At 42.4% G+C, this 21,176-nt stretch overlaps 1 protein-coding gene across 1 annotated transcript in view; it reads left to right on the plus strand.

The window, feature by feature from the left end:
* Positions 1 to 21,176, plus strand: part of RYR3 (ryanodine receptor 3) — a 455,720-nt gene that overhangs the window by 184,797 nt on the left and 249,747 nt on the right. The window contains exons 12-15 of the mRNA XM_045059588.1: positions 2,177 to 2,350; positions 6,245 to 6,366; positions 16,982 to 17,150; positions 18,500 to 18,635. Coding sequence (XP_044915523.1) covers positions 2,177 to 2,350; positions 6,245 to 6,366; positions 16,982 to 17,150; positions 18,500 to 18,635 — 601 coding nt within the window. The remainder of the gene's footprint in view (positions 1 to 2,176; positions 2,351 to 6,244; positions 6,367 to 16,981; positions 17,151 to 18,499; positions 18,636 to 21,176) is intronic.

Below are 21,176 nucleotides of genomic sequence, written 5' to 3' on the forward strand. Positions count from 1 at the left end.
TAAGTTCCTTTAGAAATATTCATTTTGAGAAATGTCATATTTAAAAATCCAGCCAGAGTTTCAACGCACCTTTAAAATAAGAGTTTCCTTGTAAAGTATTAACATTGCTCAAGATGATCCTGTAAAAGTATACAAAATAATTAATTTTGCTGTTAGGAAGGTTTGAAGGAAGAGAAATCAGACCAAAATGAAAAAATATATTTGAACGAAACATGACTTAGCAATATATATACGTATGTGTGTGTGTATGTGTGTGTGTATATATATATATGTATACATTTCTTTAACGTATATTAATTAATTGATGGGTGCTGGATTCTCTGTATTGGGAATCCAAAAGTAATTGAAATCTGGCCATACCCTTGATTGTTTTGTAGCCTGGCAAAAGTAAAGTGTCATTTAAACAAGCATATTTACACTGTGATGGGCTTAAGTGCTCAGTAAAGGAATGAGACTGTGCTGGGGGAAATACAGCAGGAGAAACTACTTGACCCTCACAGAGAAGGTGGCATCTGAACAGGATGTTGAAGGATGAGTAGGAGTTTAGAACAGTGGGGAAGAACGGAGCCTCTGGAACTGAACCTCGTGGGTTAAATCTTGGCTCTTTTCAGGGTACCTGAGTGGCTCAGTTGGTTAAGCATCTGACTTTGGCTCAGGTCATGGTCTCACAGTTCATTAGTTCAGGCTCCACGTTGGGCTCTGTGCTGAAGGCTCAGAGCCTGGAGCCTGTTTCGGATTCTGTGTCTCCCTCTCTTTCTGCTCTTCCACTGCTCATGCCCTGTCTCTGTCTCTCAAAAATAAATAAAACATTAAAAAAAAAAAAATCTTGGCTCTTTGACTAATTCTTGAGTGACCTTGGGAAAATTATTCATCTCTCTGTATCTTCGTTTTTTCCTCTGAAAAACTGGGATAGTATTTGTAGCTCCATCCAAAGCTGTTGGCAAGAATTCATACATGTAAAGAACTTAGAACACTGCTTTGCACTTGGTAAGAGCTCTGTACTTGTGTGCTATTTGTCCCTTCGTTAAGAAAGAGTAAAATTGTCACAAGCAGAGGGAACGTCATGCTGCATTTTTTATTTTGTAAAAAAATTCAAAATGCTGTCTAGCTAATGGCTTTTACAAATGAGCAATTTAACGCAAGATGTAGAGGAGAAATAGAAGTCGGGTAGAACCATCAAGAGGCCTGATTAATGAGGAGGGGACAGAGTTACCATGCACCCCAGGTCTGCTTCCTGACTCCGTCTTTGACAGGCACCTCAGCTTGTCACCAGACAGATAACTGATGTGCAGCAACTCCTTTTTCCATACTGGAGAAAAGGCTGTAGTGAAATAGAGGTAATTGAAGAATGAAACCCATTGATGGCAACACACTACTGAGGAGGCCATAAGAGACGGATAATATTGATGACAGCATTACAAGGACAGCATAGTAGCCGCTACCTACTCCATGAATCTGCTTTCTCTGCTGATCTTTAGAAAAGACTTTTATAGGGGCACCTGGGTGGCTCAGTCGGTTAAGCAGCCGACTTCGGCTCAGGTCATGATCTCGTGGTCCGTGAGTTCAAGCCCCGCGTTGGGCTCTGTGCTGACAGCTCAGAGCCTGGAGCCTGTTTCAGATTCTGTGTCTCCCTCTCTCTGACCCTCCCCCGTTCATGCTCTGTCTCTCTCTGTCTCAAAAATAAATAAACGTTAAAAAAATTTTTTTTTTAAAAAGAGAAGACTTTTATATGTTTTTAACAGATACATTTAAAGCCCTGACTTTGGGAATTTATATCAGGTGACTATTGAAACTACAGAGGATACAACTTGCTGAAAATAAGTTAATTGGCCTGTAAAGTGTTGATTACTATTAAGGTGTCTAAGTCAGGATAAGAAAAGTAGAAAATATAGTGGAGAATTCTATAAAATCAAAACCAAAGAGAGACCCTACCAGCTGCCTCCTTTCCCCATGGATTTAAGTAATTACTAAAGTGGCTGAAACTTGGAATCCGTTGACTTTACAGTTAACAGCAGCTAAGGGAAGCAAGCCTTTCCGAAATCCTGGCTTGGACAGGCACATCATGATGATCTTGGTAATGGGTTCCCTGGCTGACAAATTCTGCATAGGTGATGTGTTTCATATATTGCATTTCTATTTAATCAGACATGCCTTTGTTTCATTTTTTGTGAAATAGGAAATCAAGGAGAAATTGGATTCTAGTCACAAGCGGGATATAGAAGGCATGGGAGTTCCAGAAATCAAATATGGAGATTCCGTCTGCTTTGTCCAGCATATAGCCAGTGGTCTGTGGGTGACCTACAAAGCACAAGATGCCAAGACCTCCCGCCTTGGACCTCTGAAAAGAAAGGTGAGGCTCACGAAGGCTGTCCAGAATTACTTTCCACTGAACTGGAAGCAAGTAGGCAAGAGCAGCGATCAGGAGAATCAGGCGAACATGATGTTTGTTTACTTCACACTGTTTTTGCTATTCTGAAGAGTTATTCTGTGACAGATTGTACTTCCTAATTGGTTATTTTGACCCCATATTCAGTGCAAGGGGAAAAAAAAGTTAAACATGTGGCAAATCTGTGATGAAGGGGGAGAGTTTGTTCAATGCTCTCTAAAAAACCTGAACTAAGTAACTCTTGGTGATATGCTGTTTGGGGATTACTCACACCATTGCTCTCTTCATTTAAGTGGATAATTGAGTTTCTGTGTGATTTTCATGATATACAGACTAAATAGAATTGCTACAGAGAAAATGCAGATTGCATGATAACAAGCCCACAGGAACCAACATGCAGAAAGAAGAGATCATGTGCACTGATAGTGTATCCACAGAGAGCACTCAGATTGGAGTGGCCCATCACAGCCGGCTGCATTGGGAAACTGGCTTGGATACTCACCACATCTTTGTCCCAAAAAGTTGTTGTAACAGTTTTCTTTCGATAGGAACCAGAGAATAGATGCCAAGGGCATGAGTTTTCTTGGAAAAAACTCTTACCAGACACCTGTTTGGGTAGTCAAGGAACCCTAGAATGGGGTTCTAGGAGCCATTGTCCACTGTAGCTTGGGTTTATCAGCCAAAAGTGCAGGTAATGCAAAGCTTCCCAGAATGCAGGTTGTTGTAAGAGGGGAGGTTGGAAGCAAAGCTTAAGGCAATAACTTACTTTGGTGTAAAGTAAAACATACCAAGAAGATATCCAGAAATGTGAAACTAAAATTATGAAGAAGAGAGAGAAAATTAAAAAAAAAAAAAAAAAAACAGCCACACTGAGTAGGTTATACTGACTAGGTTGTATAACCCAACAACAACAACAAAACCATTTGAAGGCTTCAGCAACCAGGGCATCCGGGGCATGAGTGCTAAAGGTCTCAGATGGAATGTGGCTATGCCAAGTGAGCCACACCTTTGTCTCTACTTGCTCCTCAGCATATTTTCTGAGTTGTGGCACCAAGGAGGTGGGGGCTTGTGTTGGCCTCATTGGGCTGGAGAAGACAGATGAGACAGGAGGTCAGCCAGGGTCTCTGGGACTTAAGAGGCCAATGTTCTAGAATGGAGGGAACTCTAGAAACATGAACCTGAAATTCTATGTGCAGTTTCCCCTAAAGCTGACCATGGATGGGCTGTGAAGCCAGGACAGTAATAGAAGTCTGCAGCTATGATGGACAAGGTAACAGCAGAGATGTCAACAGAATGACAGGACTAGGGACGCCAAGGTTGGGGTTCAGGATCCCTCAGATTGCACCAGCCCTTGAAAATACAGTAGGCTTTCAGTTAAACCCCAAAAGGGCTCCACCTCAGGAGTATGAAACTACCCTTGGAAGAAGGGCACCTTGAAGATAGATGCCAAAAACCTATCTATGCTACCAGCCTATCAGAAGAAAATTAAATCCTCTGTAGAGTACAATAATATTATCTAGAGTCTCCACAATTTTTCACTCCTACTAAGGAAATGATGGCATTTAAAGAGGGTGGAATTTGTGGATCTTGGCAATAGCTCTGGATGGGAGGAGACATACTCAAAGGACCCTGCCAACCAGGAGAGATCCCACCTTGAGTTGGTGACTTATCATGCCTCTCCTTGCCTTTCTCTTCCAGGACCATAGTGTGTATATTTATTGAACTGCTGCAGTGTGCATATGAATTTGGGAGGTCCCTTCAGAAACTCTCTAAAATGATGTCCTAATGTTCGGCCTCAGGCAGGGCTGCCCTGCTCTATTTTGTGAAGAGCAGGTTACATTTCTTTCTAAAAATACAAAGGATATTCAAATCTGTGTTAAGTATGTCATAAAACAAATCGGGAACCTAGAAAAACCAGTGGGAAACAGAGACAGTAAAAAAAAAAAAAAAACCTAGAGAATGGCAACTCACCTTAAAGGAAGCCACCTCCTTCCCATTCCCATCTTGGGCTTCTGCTGTCTGTTCTTGGGTCATGGGATTCCTCCGGGAGAAAATGGGCTGCGGTGATCAAAAGGGCACATAGTAACAGTGTTCTAACAGCTGCATCCCCCCTATTTCTCATTACTTTCTTGTTTGGCTGGCCGGTTCGGATGTGGTATCTGAACAAGCAAAATCTAAGGATTTTGGTCTTTAGAGACCCGAATACTGGGACTGAGGCCAGAGTAAACCTAGTGACAATATATTGCCGAATCGAAATGCTTAAACAGTTGCTGGGAAGCTCTGACAGGGTAGTTCTGAAACAGTTGGTGAATCCAATACTAAGGGTATCCTTTGCTAACACTTAAGCTAGATGAGGTGCTAAGTCTTGTGTCAAAACTGAACATAAACTTTTGTAAGCCAGTATTCTACTTCCTATGTGAATTCATTCTATTAGGTAGGACACAATTTCAGAAGAACAAATAATAAGAGATTTTCACATGGAAAGGAAAAGAAGTTGCTTTGAGCTAACAGTGAGAAAGACAGGGATGCCAGGGTGGCTGAGTTGGTTAAGTGTCCGACTCTTGATTTTGGCTCACAGGTCATGATCTCATGGTTCGTGAATTTGAGCCCCATGTTGGACTCAGTGCTGATGGTACAGAGCCTGTTTGGGATTCTCTTCTGTCCCTCTCTCTCTCTGCCCCTCCCCACCTCTCCTGCTCTCTCTTTCTCTCTCAAAATAAATAAATAAACTTAAGAAAATAATAAAAATGAGACCAAAATGCTTTTACTAAAGATATTTTATAGAGCTACATGTTCTATTTAATTGACCCCACCCCACACCCCAGGACCTACAAATGGTCTCCCTTCACTTATATCAAGAGGAAACCATGTCAGGAAGTTGAATTAGGATTTAACTCTGCTTGACTCAGACTCAAACCACCCCAGTTAATATCTGCATACACTTGATCCTTTCAAGGGAAAATGCCACTGACTTCCATCTTCAAAGCTGCTAGTCCTGCCCCAGAATTGTATCCTGATGTCACTGGTGGTCAATATGTATATTTAGCTTTTAGATAACTGATTTGAAATCAGTAATACACTCCCCTTTATAACAAGTATTCATTGAGTACCTCTTAGATTCTAGGAAACATGCTACATGATTTGCAAGTAAATCATTTAGTCGTCAAAACAACCCTGTAAGTCCATTTGATGGTGAAGTTGAAGCAAAGAGAAGTTAAGTGACTTGCTTAAGGTCACACAGCTGGGAAGTAGCAGAGTAGGACTGGAACTCACATCAACTAATACCAGAGCCGATGCTTTCAAACCCCCTCCTTACCCTCCATGAGAAGCAAACTACGACCTTGAGCTGCATCCCCATTTGTACAGTCAACTGTAGCTATCCTTCAGGAGGGGAATCTGAGCCTGATCCCAGTAGAGGATGTTAACCCAGTAGAGTTTTCTGTCTAACTTGTTATTCTTCCTCAATTTATCTCTGGACAAAAAGACTCTGAACAAAGTGACTTTTCCCATTTCCAAGGGTAAGTTTTTGTGTTGATTTCAAGAGAAAAATCTATTATAAAATATGTTTTCACCTTTTCAAATTGGCCGTCCTAAGGAATTTACTGTAACTCATACCATAGTAGCACATAAAATTTTATTTTCCTCAAAGCACTGTGTCTCAGGAATGATTCATAGGTCAGTAATAGGGAGTATGGGCAAAATAACTTTGTTAATGTCCCATTTTCAAATGGACCCAGAGGAACCTGGTTGGGGGGGAAGGAATACAAGGGATGAGGTAAATAAATACTGCAAGAAAAGTTGACTGTCGAGCTATGGAGTCACGTATAAACGGCCCTGGTTCTTTTGCTCTGCGGGTAGGTCATACTCCATCAGGAAGGCCACATGGATGACGGGCTAACACTGCAGAGATGCCAGTGCGAGGAGTCCCAGGCTGCTCGGATCATCCGGAACACGACAGCCTTATTCAGCCAGTTTGTAAGGTACATAAGCTCCTTCCCTTTATCTGATAGTTTCTACTCTGTGGCCATCCAGTCCTCCCTACCCCCACTCCCTTTTCAATACTTGAAGTTTTCAGGAAATTATTAAACACCAGCAAAGAGTTTTACCACAGAGAGCTTGGGACTGAATCTTATTTCCCAGCAAATGACCTCCTACCAGCTTCGCCCTCTACCCAACAGATGCTTGAGTCCCATTGGTTACTGACGTGGGTGTCATGAATACCCAAGGTCTCCTCCAGAAAATTAAGTGAAGACTGCCAAAGCACTTTAAATCCCTTCGGTATTAGTGTGTGAAGAGGGGAGAAACAGATCCACACCCTCCCGTGCTATTGAGAAAAGCTTTCTACATCATTCAGAATCGTTGCTATGGTTTTTGATCCAAGTAGATTTGCACTGAAAGCCTTGTGTTACCCACCTATGGCTGAGACCTAAATGGGAAAAGTAACTGAACTGCCTGCTTGGATCATAATCCCCTGGATGCCGAAACAATGCTGCCAATGCAGAACGCTGTGGATTGTGTTCACCAATTACCATGAGAAATGGATTCTGTTGTAAACAGTGCAGTGTTCCAAACCGTCTTTTTTTGTAGGAGAATATCTCTAAAGCCAGGGGGGCTTAAATTGTGTGTGTGAATTTGCATGAAATAAGAAAAAAAATTTATGCCTTTACTTTTCCTGTTGGAATAATGTGATCCAAGCAATGTGTGTCAGTTAGGATGTAGGCTAAGCTGCCGTTGTAATTCAAGATGTACACTTACTTCTCTTTTAAGTAATAGTATAGGTTAGGCAGGGTCTGGCTCCAGGGGCTCAGGTTCCTTCTATCTTGCTGCCCTGAGATTTACAGGTTCTTAAAGTGCGTCCCTGACCCAGCACAGCAGCATCACCTGGGACTTGTTAAAAATGCACATTCTCAGGTTCCACCCCAGACATATTGAATCAGACACCTGGGAAGCGGTACCCCCAGAAAATCATGTTTTGATAGGCCCTCCAGTTGATGCTGAAGCATAATAAAGTTTACAAACCACTGCCCTGGAATAGAGGTCTTACCCTTGGCCACATACTAGATTTCTCTGGAGAGCTTTTACCACCCTGATGCCAAGGTGGCATCTCATACCAATTGGATTAGAATCTCTGTGGTGGGATTCCACCTCTAGCTTTTGACTAAAGCTCCCCAGGTGATTCTAATATTCAACACCATTGAGACCAACTGTCCTGCTATATTTTCTTCATCTACATGATCAAAAAAAAAGCTTGCTGGCACCATTTCTCAGGTTGCATACTGCCAAAAAAACCCAAAAGAATGGAGGGTGTGAGGGAAGAAATTGGAAGCGGCGGAGGGCAAGAGATTTTTTTTTTAATATAGGACCCAGAAATAGATCACGTTTTCTTGAACTCTACTAGTTAAAACTAGTCATGTGACCACACCTCGCTGCAGGGAGGCTGAGAAATAGAACCTCTGGTTGGTTGGCCATGTTCCCAGTACCACTCAGGGGGTCCCGCCGTGACTAAAGCAGAGAAAGGAAGGCAGACAGTTAGGTACTCCTACCGCAGAAGGGAGCTGAGGCCTTCAAGTCAGCCATTCTGTCTGCTTGTGGCCCTGCCACTGGTCTCCTGTGATCCCTGAGCAAAGTGGTTCCTCCCTTCTGTGCCATGTTATGTGTCACCTGCTCCCCTTCTTCATAGAAAGGGTATAATATGAATGAATAGCTTGGTATAGTCAGGAAAACATAGCTGTGTGCAAACAAGAGTTTTTTGTGTAGTCTGGACTGTCACCAGAACCATGACCCTAGAGGTTGGATGGCTTTATTTGGTTCTTGGTTCTCTCAAGAGAACCCTGTGTCTCTCAAGACACCCTGCCCCTGTGTCTGTCTTAAAAGTCCCTGGCCCCTGCCTCATAGATATGCAAAGATTAATTCAGAATGAATCAAAGACCTAACTGTAAGACCTAAAACCATAAATATCGGGAGAAGAAAACAAAGGCTTGAATTTTTATGACCTTAGATTAGGCAATGGTTTCTTCAATAGGACACCAAAAACAAAAGCAACAAAATACAAAATACGAAGCAACAATACATACAAAAAGTATGTAAACTTTATCAAAATGAAAAACTTGTTTACTACAAAGGGCACCATCCAGAAAGTGGGGAAAAAAAGCCTACATAATGGGAAAGAATATTTCAAATCATACATCTGATAAAGGATTTGTATCTAGAATAAAGAACTCTTACAACTCAACCTTGAAAAGACAATTGGGCCAATTTACAAATGGGCAAAGATCTGAATAGACATTTCTCCAAGGAAGATACACAAATGGCCAATAAGCATATGAAAAGATGGCCAGAGCCATTAGCCAGGAGGAAAATGCAAATCAAAACCACAGTGAGAGAACACTTTGCTCTCACAAGGATGACTGTAATTAAAAAGACTTAATAAGAAGTGTGAGACAGGATGTAGAGAAATTGGAACCTTCATACACTGTTGGTGGGAATGTAAAATGTTAAAGCCATTTTGGAATGCTGTCTGGAAATTCCTTAAAAGGTTAAACAGAGTTACCATGTGACCCAACAGTTTCACTCCTGGTTATATACCTAAGATACATGAAGCACGTCTACTGAAAAACTTGGACACAGACGTTCAAAACAGCATTGTTCATTATAGCCAAAAAGGGGAAACAACCCAAATGATGAACTGATGAATGGATAAATAAAATGTGCCTTATGCATATCTGTGCAATGGAATATTATTGGTCCGTAAAAAGGAATGAGGGACTGATACATGCTATTTGTGGTATGAGTCCATTTATACGAAATGTCCAGAATAGGCAGTTCTGTGGAGACAAAGTAGATCAGTGGTTGCCTAGAGCTAAGTTGGTTGTAAGGGTGAAGGGGAGTGACTGCTGACGGGTGTGGAGTTTTGGTCGAAGCTGATGAAAAAGTTCTACAATTGATTGAGGCCATGGTTGCAAAACTCTATAAATACACTAAAAACCATTAAACCACTGAGTTATACCCTTTAAATAGATGATTGTATAATATGTGAATTATATTTTAATAAAGCTATTACTTTAAAAAGTCAGTGGGAGTTACATACCTGACAGTGGGAAAATTATTTTTAAGCAGCTTTATTGGGCTATAATTTACATATCATAAAATTCATCCTTTTAAGTATGCAACTCAGTGAATTTTAATAAGTTTACAGAGCTGTGCAACCATCACCATAATTCACTTTTAAAACATTCCAGTCCCCCCAAAAGATTGCTTATGCCCATTGCAGTGTATATCAGTTCCCACCCCCAGCCTTAGGCAACCAGTCATCTGGTTTGGGTCTCAATTTAACACATTTATAAGTTAATGTATACAATATGTGGTCCTTGGATCCAGATTTTCCCTTAGCATTACATTTTTGAAGTTCATCCCTATTGTAGTACATAAGGGTGTTCTGTTCCTTCTTATTGCTGGAGTGTTCCTGTGTATGTGTATCTCATAATACACATCCACATATAAATGTCTGCGTATGTATATGTATGATTGTGTATATACATACACGTGTGTATAGAGAGATCTATCTATAGGGAGAGATGAACAGACAGGTACAGATGCACCTCACTTTCTGTTTGCCCTTTGAGGAACGTGGATTTTTTTCTATTTTTGCTTATGATCAGTAATGGTTCCGTGGATGTTTGTGTAAAAGTCTTTTGATATATATTTTAATTTTTCTTAGGTAAATATCAGGAAATGGAATTGCAAAGTCATATGTAACTCATTTAAACATTTTTATATTTTTATGATAAAATATACAAAGCATAGAATTTACTTTTGTAACCATTTTTAAGTATACCATTTAGTGATGTTAACTAAATTCAAATAGTTGTGCAACAGTTAGCACCATCCGTCTACAGAACTTTTACATCATTTCAAACAGAAATTCCATAAGCATTAAGTAATACCTCCCTGGGGCGCTTGCGTGGATCAGTTGGTTAAGCATCCAACTTTGGCTCAGATCGTGATCTCGCAGTTCGGGAGTTCAAGCCCCACATTAGGCTCAGTGCTGACAGTTCTGAGCCTGGAGCCTGCTTAGGATTCTGGGTCTCCCTCTCTTTCTGCCCTTCCCCAACCTGTGTGCATGATCTCCCTCCCTCTCTGTTTCTGTCTCTCTCAACAATGAATAAACATGAAAAAAAAACTCCCCATTTCCTCCCTTCCCCTCCCCCCTCCGCAGCCCCGCCCCCCCACACTCCAGCTCCTGGTAACCATTATTCAACCTTCCTGTGAATTTGACTGACTTAATTAGAATCCTACAATATTTATCTTTTTGTGCCTTGCTTATTTCACTTAACAAAGTCTTCAAGAGTCACTCATATTGTAGCATGTTAGAATTTCTTTCCTTTTTAAGGTTGAATAATATTACGTTGTATGCAAATACTACATTTGGTTTATCCATTCATCCATCAGTGGACATGTAGGTATGTTCAATTTTTTAAGAAACTGAAAACCTGCCTTCCAAAGTAGACACACCATTAGACACTCCACACAGAAATATATAAAGTTCCAGTTTCTCCACATCCTTATTGTCTGACTTTTGATTGTATATATTCTAGTGGATATGAAGTGGTATCCCATTACGGTTTTAATTTGCATTTCCAAAATGACTAATGATTTTTAACATCTTTTCATGTGCTTATTCGTATCTCTTCTTTAGTAAAATGTAATCAGGGCTTTTGCCTGTTTTTTTAGTTGGGTGGTTTGTCCTCACGCTGACATTTGACAGTTTTTTGTATCTTCCGGATGCATGTTTTTTATTGATTCATGATTTGCAACTATTTTCTCTTAGTTTGTGGCTTTTCTTCTCATTTTCTTAATGATGTCTTTTGAAGCACAAAAGGTTTAATTTTGGTGAAGTCCTATATGACATAACTTTTTTTCTGGACTGTGCTTTTGGGTGTCCCCAGAGTCACCAAGACTTTCTCCTGTGTTTTCTTCTGAAAGTTATATAATTTTAGCTCTTATATTTAGGCCGAGGTTGCATGTTGGATCAATTTTTATACACGGTCTGAGGTAATACGAATTGAAATTTATTTTTTTAAGTGGATCCTGTAGATACCTCGTTGTCCGTGTACAATTTGCTGACAAGACCATCCTTTCCCCATCACATTGCCTTGGCACCTTTGTCAAAAGTCAAGTGACCGTAAATATAAGGGTTTATTTTGGGACCCTCAGTTCTATTCCACTGGCTTTCATACCTGTGATTATGCCAAAATGATGAACATAGCTTTGTAGTAAGTATTGAAATCAGATACAGTGAATCCTCCAGTTTTGTACTTTTTTTGCAGAATTCTATTGGCTCTTCTGAATCCTTTGAATTCCCATATAAATTTTAGGGTAAAGGTGTCAGTTTTTGCAAAACAGCCTGCCAGTGTTTTTATAGAGAATGCTTTGAACCTTTCGACCAATTTTGGGAGAACTTTTATCTTAATTATCCTGAGGCTTTTGATTCATAAACATAGAATGTCTCTCCATTTATTTTTCTTGAATTCCTTTCAGCAAGGTATTACAGTTTTCAGTGTTTAAGTCTTGGGCTGCTTTTGTAAAATTTGTTCCTAAGTATTTTTTTTTTATGTTTGTTTATTTTTGAGACAGAGAGGCACAGAGTGTGAGTGGGGGAGGGGCAGAGAGAGAGGGAGACAGAATCCAAAGCAGATTTCTGACTCTGAACTGTCAGCACAGAGCCCCACGTGGGGCTTGAACTCTGTAACTATGAGATCATGAGCTGAGCTGTACTCAGACGCCTAACTGAGCCACCCAGGTGCCCCCTAAGTATTTATTTCTGATGCTACTACAAATGGAATTATTTTCTTAATTTCTTTTCAGATTTTTCACTGCGTAAATAATACTGGCATATAGAAATTGAGTTTTTAAAATATCCATCATATATCCTGTGACTTAATTGAAAATTATTATTCTGGTGGATGTGTGTGTGCGCACACGCGTGCTTTATCTACATAAAGGGTCATATTATCTGTGAATAAAGAAAGTTTTATTTTTTCCTTTCCAATATGGATGCCCTTTCTTCCCACCCACCCCCACCACCACCTCATGACTGCACTGACTAGAACATCCACTATGATGTGAAATCAAAGTGGAAGGAACAGACATCCTTGTTTTGTTCCTGATCTTAGCAGGAGAACATTCAGTCTTTGATTATTAAATATGAAGTTAACTGTAGGGTTTTTATAAATTCCCTTTATTGGGATGAGGAAGTTCTCTTTTTATTCCTAGTTTGTTGAGAGGTTTCTTTCATCTTGAATGAGTTAGATTTTGACAGTCTTTTTTTTCTTTGTCTATTGAGATGATTGTATGGTTTTTGCCCTTCATTAATACAGTTCCATTAGAAGATGTTACATTAACTGAGAATAGGGTGTTTAATTTCTCACTAGTAGGTTGACTTGTCTGTTTCTCCCTCAATTCTCTCAACTTTTGCTTCATATATTGTGGTCTCTGTTGTTACGTGGTTATATGTTTATAATAGGTATATCTTCCTGATAAATTGACTCTTCCATAGTTACAAAACATTTCCCTTTTTTCTCTGTGAACATCTTTTATCTTCAAGTCTGTTTTGTAGAGCCACACCAGATGCCTTATATGCAGATTATGGTTACTATTTGCATGGTGTAAGTTCTTCAGTCCTCTTACTTGCAGCCTGTATCTTTGAATCTATAAAGTGGTCTTATAGAGAGCTTACACTGAATTTTTATTTTTATGTACTCTGACAAGTGTCCTCCTTTTATTGGTGTGTGTAATCCATTTATAGATAATGTAGTTATTCAAATTGTTGGATTTATGCCTGCCATTTTGCTGATTTTTATAGATCTCATGTTCTTTTTTCCTCTCTTCCTCTTATTGCCTTCTTTTGTGTTAAATAGATATTTTCTAGTTTACCATTTTCATTTCTTTAAGGTTTTTTGGTTTGTTTATTTTTATTTTGCTACTTTTTTGAGTTATATTCCTAGTGGTTGCTCTAGGAAACTCACTCTGTTTTGGACTTCCAACACTCCATCTCGGATTAATACTAACTTACGTAAAATAAAGCAACTTTGCTCCAGTATTACTTTCCTCCTCCTTGTGATAATATTGTCATGTATATTACATCCCCATATGTTATAAGCCCAGTTTTATCATTATTTTCTTATCCATTTGTGTTTTTTAAAATATAAAAACAAAAGAGAAATGAATATGTTTATACCATATTTTATATTTACCTGCACAATTACCTTTACCAGTGCTCTTTATTCCTAGATGTGGATTCTGCTTACTGTCTGGTGTCATTTTATTTCAGCCTGAAGGGCTTCCCTTAGTCTTTCTTAGAAGGCAAGCCTGGTTGTCTTGTAAATATTTCTTACAAGTATTTGCTGATGGACCTGCTTGTGGGCTAGATGACACATTCAGAGTTCAGACAGTTTTAGGTCTGTCCTGGATTTTGCTTTCTGCTTGTACGAAACCTCATATTCGGCCAGAGATGAGTAGATAACTAGGTCCCTCTCCAGTACTTTCTGAGCACGTGTGGCCTTGCTCATTGTCTACCCCACCTTGTTAGAACTTCTTTGGTCGGAAGCTGGAAGAAAGCATGGAAACAGCCTCAGACTGAAACACCATAGACTCCTACTGTTCTTACTGAGGCTCGTTATTTAATAAATCAGTCAATCAGTCGATCAGTCTCAATTTATTGTATGGCTTTGGTCAATTTCCAGTGTCCTAAAACAATTGTTTTAGATGATTTATCCCAAGTTTATCATTATTTTGCGGGAGAGAGGATTTCCTGAGCTCCTCACTCAGCTGTTCTGGGTGTTTCCCTTTCAATGGGGGACATTCTGGATTCTCCAAGCCATAAGATTTTTTTTTTTTTGGAAGAAAGGAGGACTACTGAAAAACAAACCCATGCAGCAGCGAAGGGGGCTGCAAAAGCCATAGCACTTGAAATTTTCAAGAGCTGGGAAATGAAGGATAAAAAATCATTTGTGAGTAAGATTCTCCTCTCCTGTCTCTTTTGAGAAACCAACAGAACATGCTGTGTACAGTGGAAGCCAGAAGGACAGGGGGTGGCCTTCTGGGAAGAAGCACATTAAAGTTAAATTAATAGGGAAGGAAGAAGAAAGAACAATGAGGAAGAAAGGTTGGCGTTGGCTTGTGCTGTCTCATCATCCTCTGGTCAGTTGCTGGGAGCTGTCCAATAGGACAGATGAACAATGTGAGGGGTGAGGGAGTCTCAGAAATCCTGCTGACGAGTAGATATTGCCCAGCTGTCCTGAGTTTAACCTTATGATCGAAACAATACATAAATAGTTGTGTTATGGTAATAGTATGGTAAATATTCAGAATCCCTGGGATTGTACTTGAATTAAACAAAAGAAGTCCTTGGAAAGATCTGAGAAGGTAGTGGGGCAGTGGCTGAAGTAGGGAGTGAAAGATGGCTGGGATAAAGTAGGTACCATTGTAGTTAGTTCTGAATTGAGACATCATCTTGTCCCTATCCTTCTTGGTACATCTGGGCCTCCTCCCTAAGGTTCTGGAGTAGAACATGAGCGCCCTGAAGCCATTCAGAGGTCATGTCTGTTTCCCCACTGCCGGGCATGTGGTATGTGCTCTGTTTTGAGGGAAGGGGGGGATCTGCCTTAGTCCAGCGGAAGACTATTATATTGAGGTGTCTCGCAAGGACAAGATAAAGCAATCGAACATTGAGAACCCACCGAAAAAATTAGACCCAGAAGGACCCTGGCAATAGTAGATAGTACCTTTCCTGTTTTCCAGGGGGAAAGTGAAGCCCAAGTGGCTTAGAAGCAGGCACTCCAGATAGCACGTGTTCATGGCATTGACTATAACTTGGGTTTCCCAAACCCCTGTAAGTTGCCCTTTCAAACTACAAAATGCCAGCAAACCTCTTGTATGTTTTCATCTTTATTTTAATCACACACTTTTTACTGAACTGGTGTCATTGTTTCTAGTAGACTTAAAATGTTTTTATAAAGGGGGGCGAGTGGGGCTAGGGGACTCTGCAACTGGACCAAACATACTGGGGAGACTGTGTTCATTTTTCTCTGAATCGAGAACTGGAAAGTCATTCCCAATTAGGTTTTGTAGTCTCAAACCTTCACCTCATGTCCTCACAGCAGGTATACTATAATATCTCAGATAGTCATTAGCATTCCTTGAGCACCTCCACGGTCCAGAGCACACACTCATGAGAAGGATCTCCCTGCCTGTAATCCACTGGTGTTCTGTCCTTACTGCATGCACTTGTCATTTTTTTTATGTTTGTTTGTTTTGAGACGGGGTGGCAGGTGGGGGGGGGGGGTGGGGAGAGCTCCCAACCAAGCTCCATAATGTCAGTGTAGAGCCCGATGTGGGGCTTGAACCCATGAACCATGAGATGATGACCTGAGCTGAAGTCAGATGCTTAGCCCACTGAGACACCCAGGCGCCCCAACACTTGTCATTTTTATGTACAAAATTGGAATTGTCACTTCATAAGCTGAGGGTTCTTAGGGCTTATTAAGCCTTTGCTTCAGGCCTAGATAACAGTCTTTTCTTAGCATGTGTCCAGGTTAATATATAACTAAATTCACTGTAAATTCAAGGAGAAGGCCTTAGAAATTGACCCAAGGAAAAGCCATGACGTTATTTATACCAATTCCACCAATTCCCAGTCCCCTGGGGCCATGATGCATTTACACGGGGGCTGGCTCCATTTCCCCCTTCCTCTTTTTTAGCCTTTACCTTCCAGAAGGCTCACCAGTGTACCTGCCAAGGACATGGGAAATTGAGGGCTTATTTTGCCATCTGTGGAGGTTTGTGGTCTCTCTGCATTGACAGGATTTAATAACAAGACTTTTTGAAAAAATATGACATAGTCAGAAACACAGATTCAGGATAGAAGGATCACAACAGAGAAAGAGCGATGGTGGGGAGGGTAAGACTGAGGAGGGAGAGGGACATGAAGACAGAAGGAGAGAAGGATGTCACAAGATGGGGGCGGGGTTGTTGAGAATGAGGACAGAGGGCACACAGAGGAAGTCCGAAGGAGATAACAAATGAGGAAGGGGGAGCTGGTGTGTGAGTGCACATGCATAAAACCTATAAGAGAAAAACACATGCAGAGACATGAAAAATGTGCAGAGAGATACATGGAGAGAGAAGACAAAAATACAGATGGAGGGAGAGACCCAGTGATAGAAGCCCTTCTGCCCCTATGTTTGCCCTATTCCAAGAAGAATCTGTGATAGTTCCAAACAACCATGAGTGAATAAGTTTATGATTTTTAAATCTGTTTTTACTTTTAAAAATGAAAAAGTGTGGCAGACGGCCACAGGTCATTTCCCTTTATTTATGAAATGGCCTGAAAATCGAAGCAGGCGTTTTCTTCCGTTGTCTGTTGGTTGGCAACTGCCAGTTTGTGGTCATTCCCTGAGTGACTGCTGCAGGAAGCCGTGCGCTGCGCCCCATGTGGGGCAGGTAAGAGCCAGGATCTGGCGGGTGCTTGTCAGGGACGCTGCCTGAAGGCCCGTGTCTGAGCCACGTCCACGTCCGTGTCCGTCTTGTGTTCTTTAGTGGAAACAATCGTACGGCGGCCCCCATCACCCTGCCGATAGAAGAGGTCCTGCAGACCTTACAGGACCTGATCGCCTACTTCCAGCCCCCGGAGGAGGAGATGCAACACGAAGACAAACAGAACAAGCTCCGCTCACTTAAGAACAGACAGAATCTTTTCAAGGAAGAAGTAAGTCTAGAAAATTGAACATCGCGATTCTCTTTGCGTCCGCCGCTAAAACATCCCTGTGATTGCATTTGAGCCTTGTGTGCATGCATGCACGTAGTTATGAAAGAACAAGAAAGGAAGGAAGCTGGGAAGAAAAGGATTAAATAGAAGCCAACCTTCCCTGTCCACCGCACCGGGTTACACTACCAATGTACGTTGTAACCGTGCACATTGGCACACTCAAACCAAACTGCATTTGAGAGCTTTGTTGCCACAGTGCATGTGTGTATCCCAAATCTATTGTTACTAAACCTCAACTGTTAGAGCATGCCATTGGCTGTGATTCCCAAGTTTTGGAAGATGTTAGAATTACCTAGAAAACCTGTTTGAAAAAATACACGTGGCCAGGTTCTGCCACTTTGGAAATGACTGAGGAGCTGGTTTGAAAGGTAACAAGTAAAGAGCCAGGTCTGACTTAGAACCTGAGCATCTGAGTCACCAGAGATGGGACCTGGATGCAAGGAAAAACAAACCTGGGACTTGGCGGGGGCTCTGGCTCGGGTTCTGCCTCCGTCCTTGGTTAGACGGGACCTTAGGTCACATGCCTTCTTTGAACACTGACGTGATGATTTGGCAGTAAGAGGCCATGGTCGCCCTCCTGCCGGGCCCCCATTCCCAGGGACGGGGCTTATCCCTTGGGCATTTCCAAAGTCATTGGCCTGGAATATAAGACTGGCCCTGCTCAGTCTTCTGATCCAAGCAGACTGGCTTTGGGGGCATTACGCCTGAAAGGCTACTGAAACTGTATGTCTTTAAGAACAACTAGGCACAGATGTTTTCACTGGGCGGCATAGTATTGTAATGTAGAAGAAAAGTAGTTAAAAATCCACTTTGATTTTATTGTCTCTTAATCCTACCCTTTTGCCAGGGGGAGAGGGAGGAAGCAAGCATGGTTTTCTTTGTGCATCTGAATGGAACTTCCTGAACTCACTTGACATTTGACAGGAAAATAAGAACTATATGTAGGGCTGTTTCTGGGTGAGTCAGAACCATTTCCCACCAGACACAGAACAAGCTTTTGTGAGAGTCATTCACGCTCCCTCTTGTGATAGGTCCTTAGATTGAGATAATCACACGGGGGCAAACCCGCCACGAGGAAACCGCTAACTCATGCTCCAAATGGATGCCCCGTGTGTCTCAGAGGCATAAGAATGTGTACATTGTGTTTTTAGGGGGGAAAAAAAGATCGTGAAGGTCTGTTAGCACATGAGCATTACGAGCTTTAAAAGGTGAATGACGTGGGAGGGAAAAGAACAAAAGGCTCCTGCTTTCTCAGGGGCTTTCACTCTTTCCCCCACTCTCCTTCGCAGGGAATGTTGGCCCTTGTGTTAAACTGCATCGATCGCTTAAACATCTACAACAGCGTGGCGCACTTTGCAGGAATTGCAAGGGAGGAGAGTGGCATGGCTTGGAAAGAGATTCTGCGCCTGCTATACAAACTGCTGGGTAAGCACACCCCCGGAGCCTCTCCCTGGGAGGATTTCCAAGGGTGTCTGTGCAAGATCGCCGATCCGGCCTCACGCCTTGGACACCTTTTGCTAACCGGTTGATTCCAGCCCAGCACTGTTCGTTCTGTTCGCCAGCAACTTACTGTACTTTCCACACTTAGAGCAAGAAGGCAGCAGCGAGTGGAAGGGGATTGTGATCAGCCCAGCCAAAACTACCTGTACAACCTTTGACGGTCATTACTCTCTCCGAACCTCAGTCCCTCCTCTTTGTTTTTTTTTAATAGTTTATTTATTTATTTAGAGAGCACGCATGCACGGGAGGGGCAGAGAGAGAGAGAGAACACACATGCACACACAGGCACATGGGAGGGAGAGAGGGAGGGAGAAAATCCCAAGCAGTCTCCTTGCTGTCAGCGCAGAGCCTGACCTGGGGCTCAATCCTAGGAACTGTGAGATCATGACGTGAGCCAGAAACCAAGAGACACTTAACCGACTGAGCCACCCAGGTGCCCCCAGTCCTTCCTCTTTAAAATGAGGGGGTGTGTCTGTGTGGCTCAGTCGGTTAAGTGTCTGACTTCAGCTCAGGTCGTGATCTTGTGGTTTGTGAGTTCAGGCCCCGCGGCGGGCTCTGTGCTGACAGCTCAGAGCCTGGAGCCTGCTTCAGATTCTGTGTCTCCCTCTCTCTTTCTGCCTCTTCCCCACTCACACTCTGTCTCTCTCTCCTTCAAAAGTAAATAAACATTTAAAAAATTAAAAAAAATTTTTTTAACATTTTATTTATTTTTGAGACAGGGAGAGACAGAGCATGCACAGGGGAGGGTCGGAGAGAGGGAGACACAGAATCTGAAACAGGCTCCAGGCCCTGAGCTGTCAGCACAGAGCCTGACACGGGGCTCGAACTTACAGACCATGAGATCATGACCTGAGCCGAAGTCGGCCGCTTAACCGACTGACCCACCCAGAGGCCCCTAAAAAAATTGTTTTAAATAAAATGAGGGAACAAGGCTAGAATATGTTTGCAGTGCGTTCTACTTTTAGACTCCGGCACTTGCTCTTGAAGGACAGTCACTCTTTTCAGCTCCCTGACCTGTCCCTGAACTCTTGTTGGTTGGTCGTGGTTCCTGCCACTTTGGCCTGTTCATTATTTCATTTGGGTGAGGGGGGGGGAGGGGCGACAAAGGCGGGGAGTAAGGAGGTTCGGCGCCCAGCCTTTCTTCTCACAATACCAGTGGGGGTGATCTCCTGGGGCCTGCTCTAACCAGTGCCACCACAGGGCTCAGCCAGCAAGCTACAGGAGGAAGGCAGTGGAAGACCGTATCCGCCCTTATGGGAAGGTAGCCACCGGTAGCTGCTTGGAGATGGTGACAAGGCAGCATTTGGGGGTTTCCTCAGAAGTGTATGTCCCGTTAGACAAAGTCCATAGAAAGTTGAGCGGGCCAGAGGGGAACCAGCAACGTCAGGTTGGACCCATTCTCGATGTCGAGGGTCAGGCTGATTGGACTACCACCATTGTGTGTGACGTTGTGAAGTCCCTTCCAACTCTAATACTTTCTACCGGTATGCTCAAACTCAACAGCAATTATACAAAAACAAGCAGTTATTGAGCTTTTCTGCCAAGCAGTAGAATATCCTTTTTGATCCGCCCAACAACACCTTCAGGTATAGGCACTGTTAACCGTTTAGTCATGAATCCGAAGAAACTGATGCTCACAAAGTCGTAACGTACCCAAGGTCATACATGTAGTATGGGAAGGAACTACGGTGTGAGGCCGCCTGACTCCAGCACCCTGTGCCTAACCCCTTTGCTGCTGCAGACCTGAAAGTGGTTTGGGGGGTCAGACTCAATCCAGCCCTCCTCTGACTGTGGAGTACAAAGCAGAGGTCCTCGGGAGGACTTTTCCCCTCATCCAGGTATCTTTGAAGCATCTGTGAAACCTGTCTTTGAAAACCAACAGCATGAAGAGCATGGGACCAGTGGTTTAGGTGGATTCATTGCAGAGGCCTGTGGAGGGAAGGTTGCTTGGTCTAGTTTGGTGAAAATCTCCTGACAGCATATTCTCTCCCACCCTTAGCAATGTTCTCTACCAGTGGTTCTCAACTTGGAGCAGGCATCAGAATCAGCTGGAGGGCTGGTTAAAACAGTCTCATCCCCAGAGTTTCTGAATCCTTAGATCTGGGATAAGGTCAGATAATTTGCATTTCTAACAAGTTCTCAGGTAAAGCATTCTGGCCTCCACAGACCACACTTTGGGAACCCTCATCATATGCTAATGTCTTTTAGGTATTTTAGAGTTTCCTGTTTTGCAGTTATTGGCCTGTTCATTTATTTTTTAAATATTTTTTTAATGTTTATTTTTTGAGAGAGACAGAGAGTGAGCGGGGGAGGGGCAGAGAGAGAGGGAGACACAAAATCCGAAGCAGGCTCCAGGCTCTGAGCTGTCAGCACAGTGCCCGAGGCGGGGCTCAAACTCATGAACGGTGAGATCATGACCTGAGCTGAAGTCGGACACTCAAGGGACTGAGCCACCCAGGCGCCCTT

The sequence above is a fragment of the Felis catus genome, chromosome B3 (assembly GCF_018350175.1).
Source record: "Felis catus isolate Fca126 chromosome B3, F.catus_Fca126_mat1.0, whole genome shotgun sequence".
NCBI lineage: Eukaryota > Metazoa > Chordata > Mammalia > Carnivora > Felidae > Felis > Felis catus.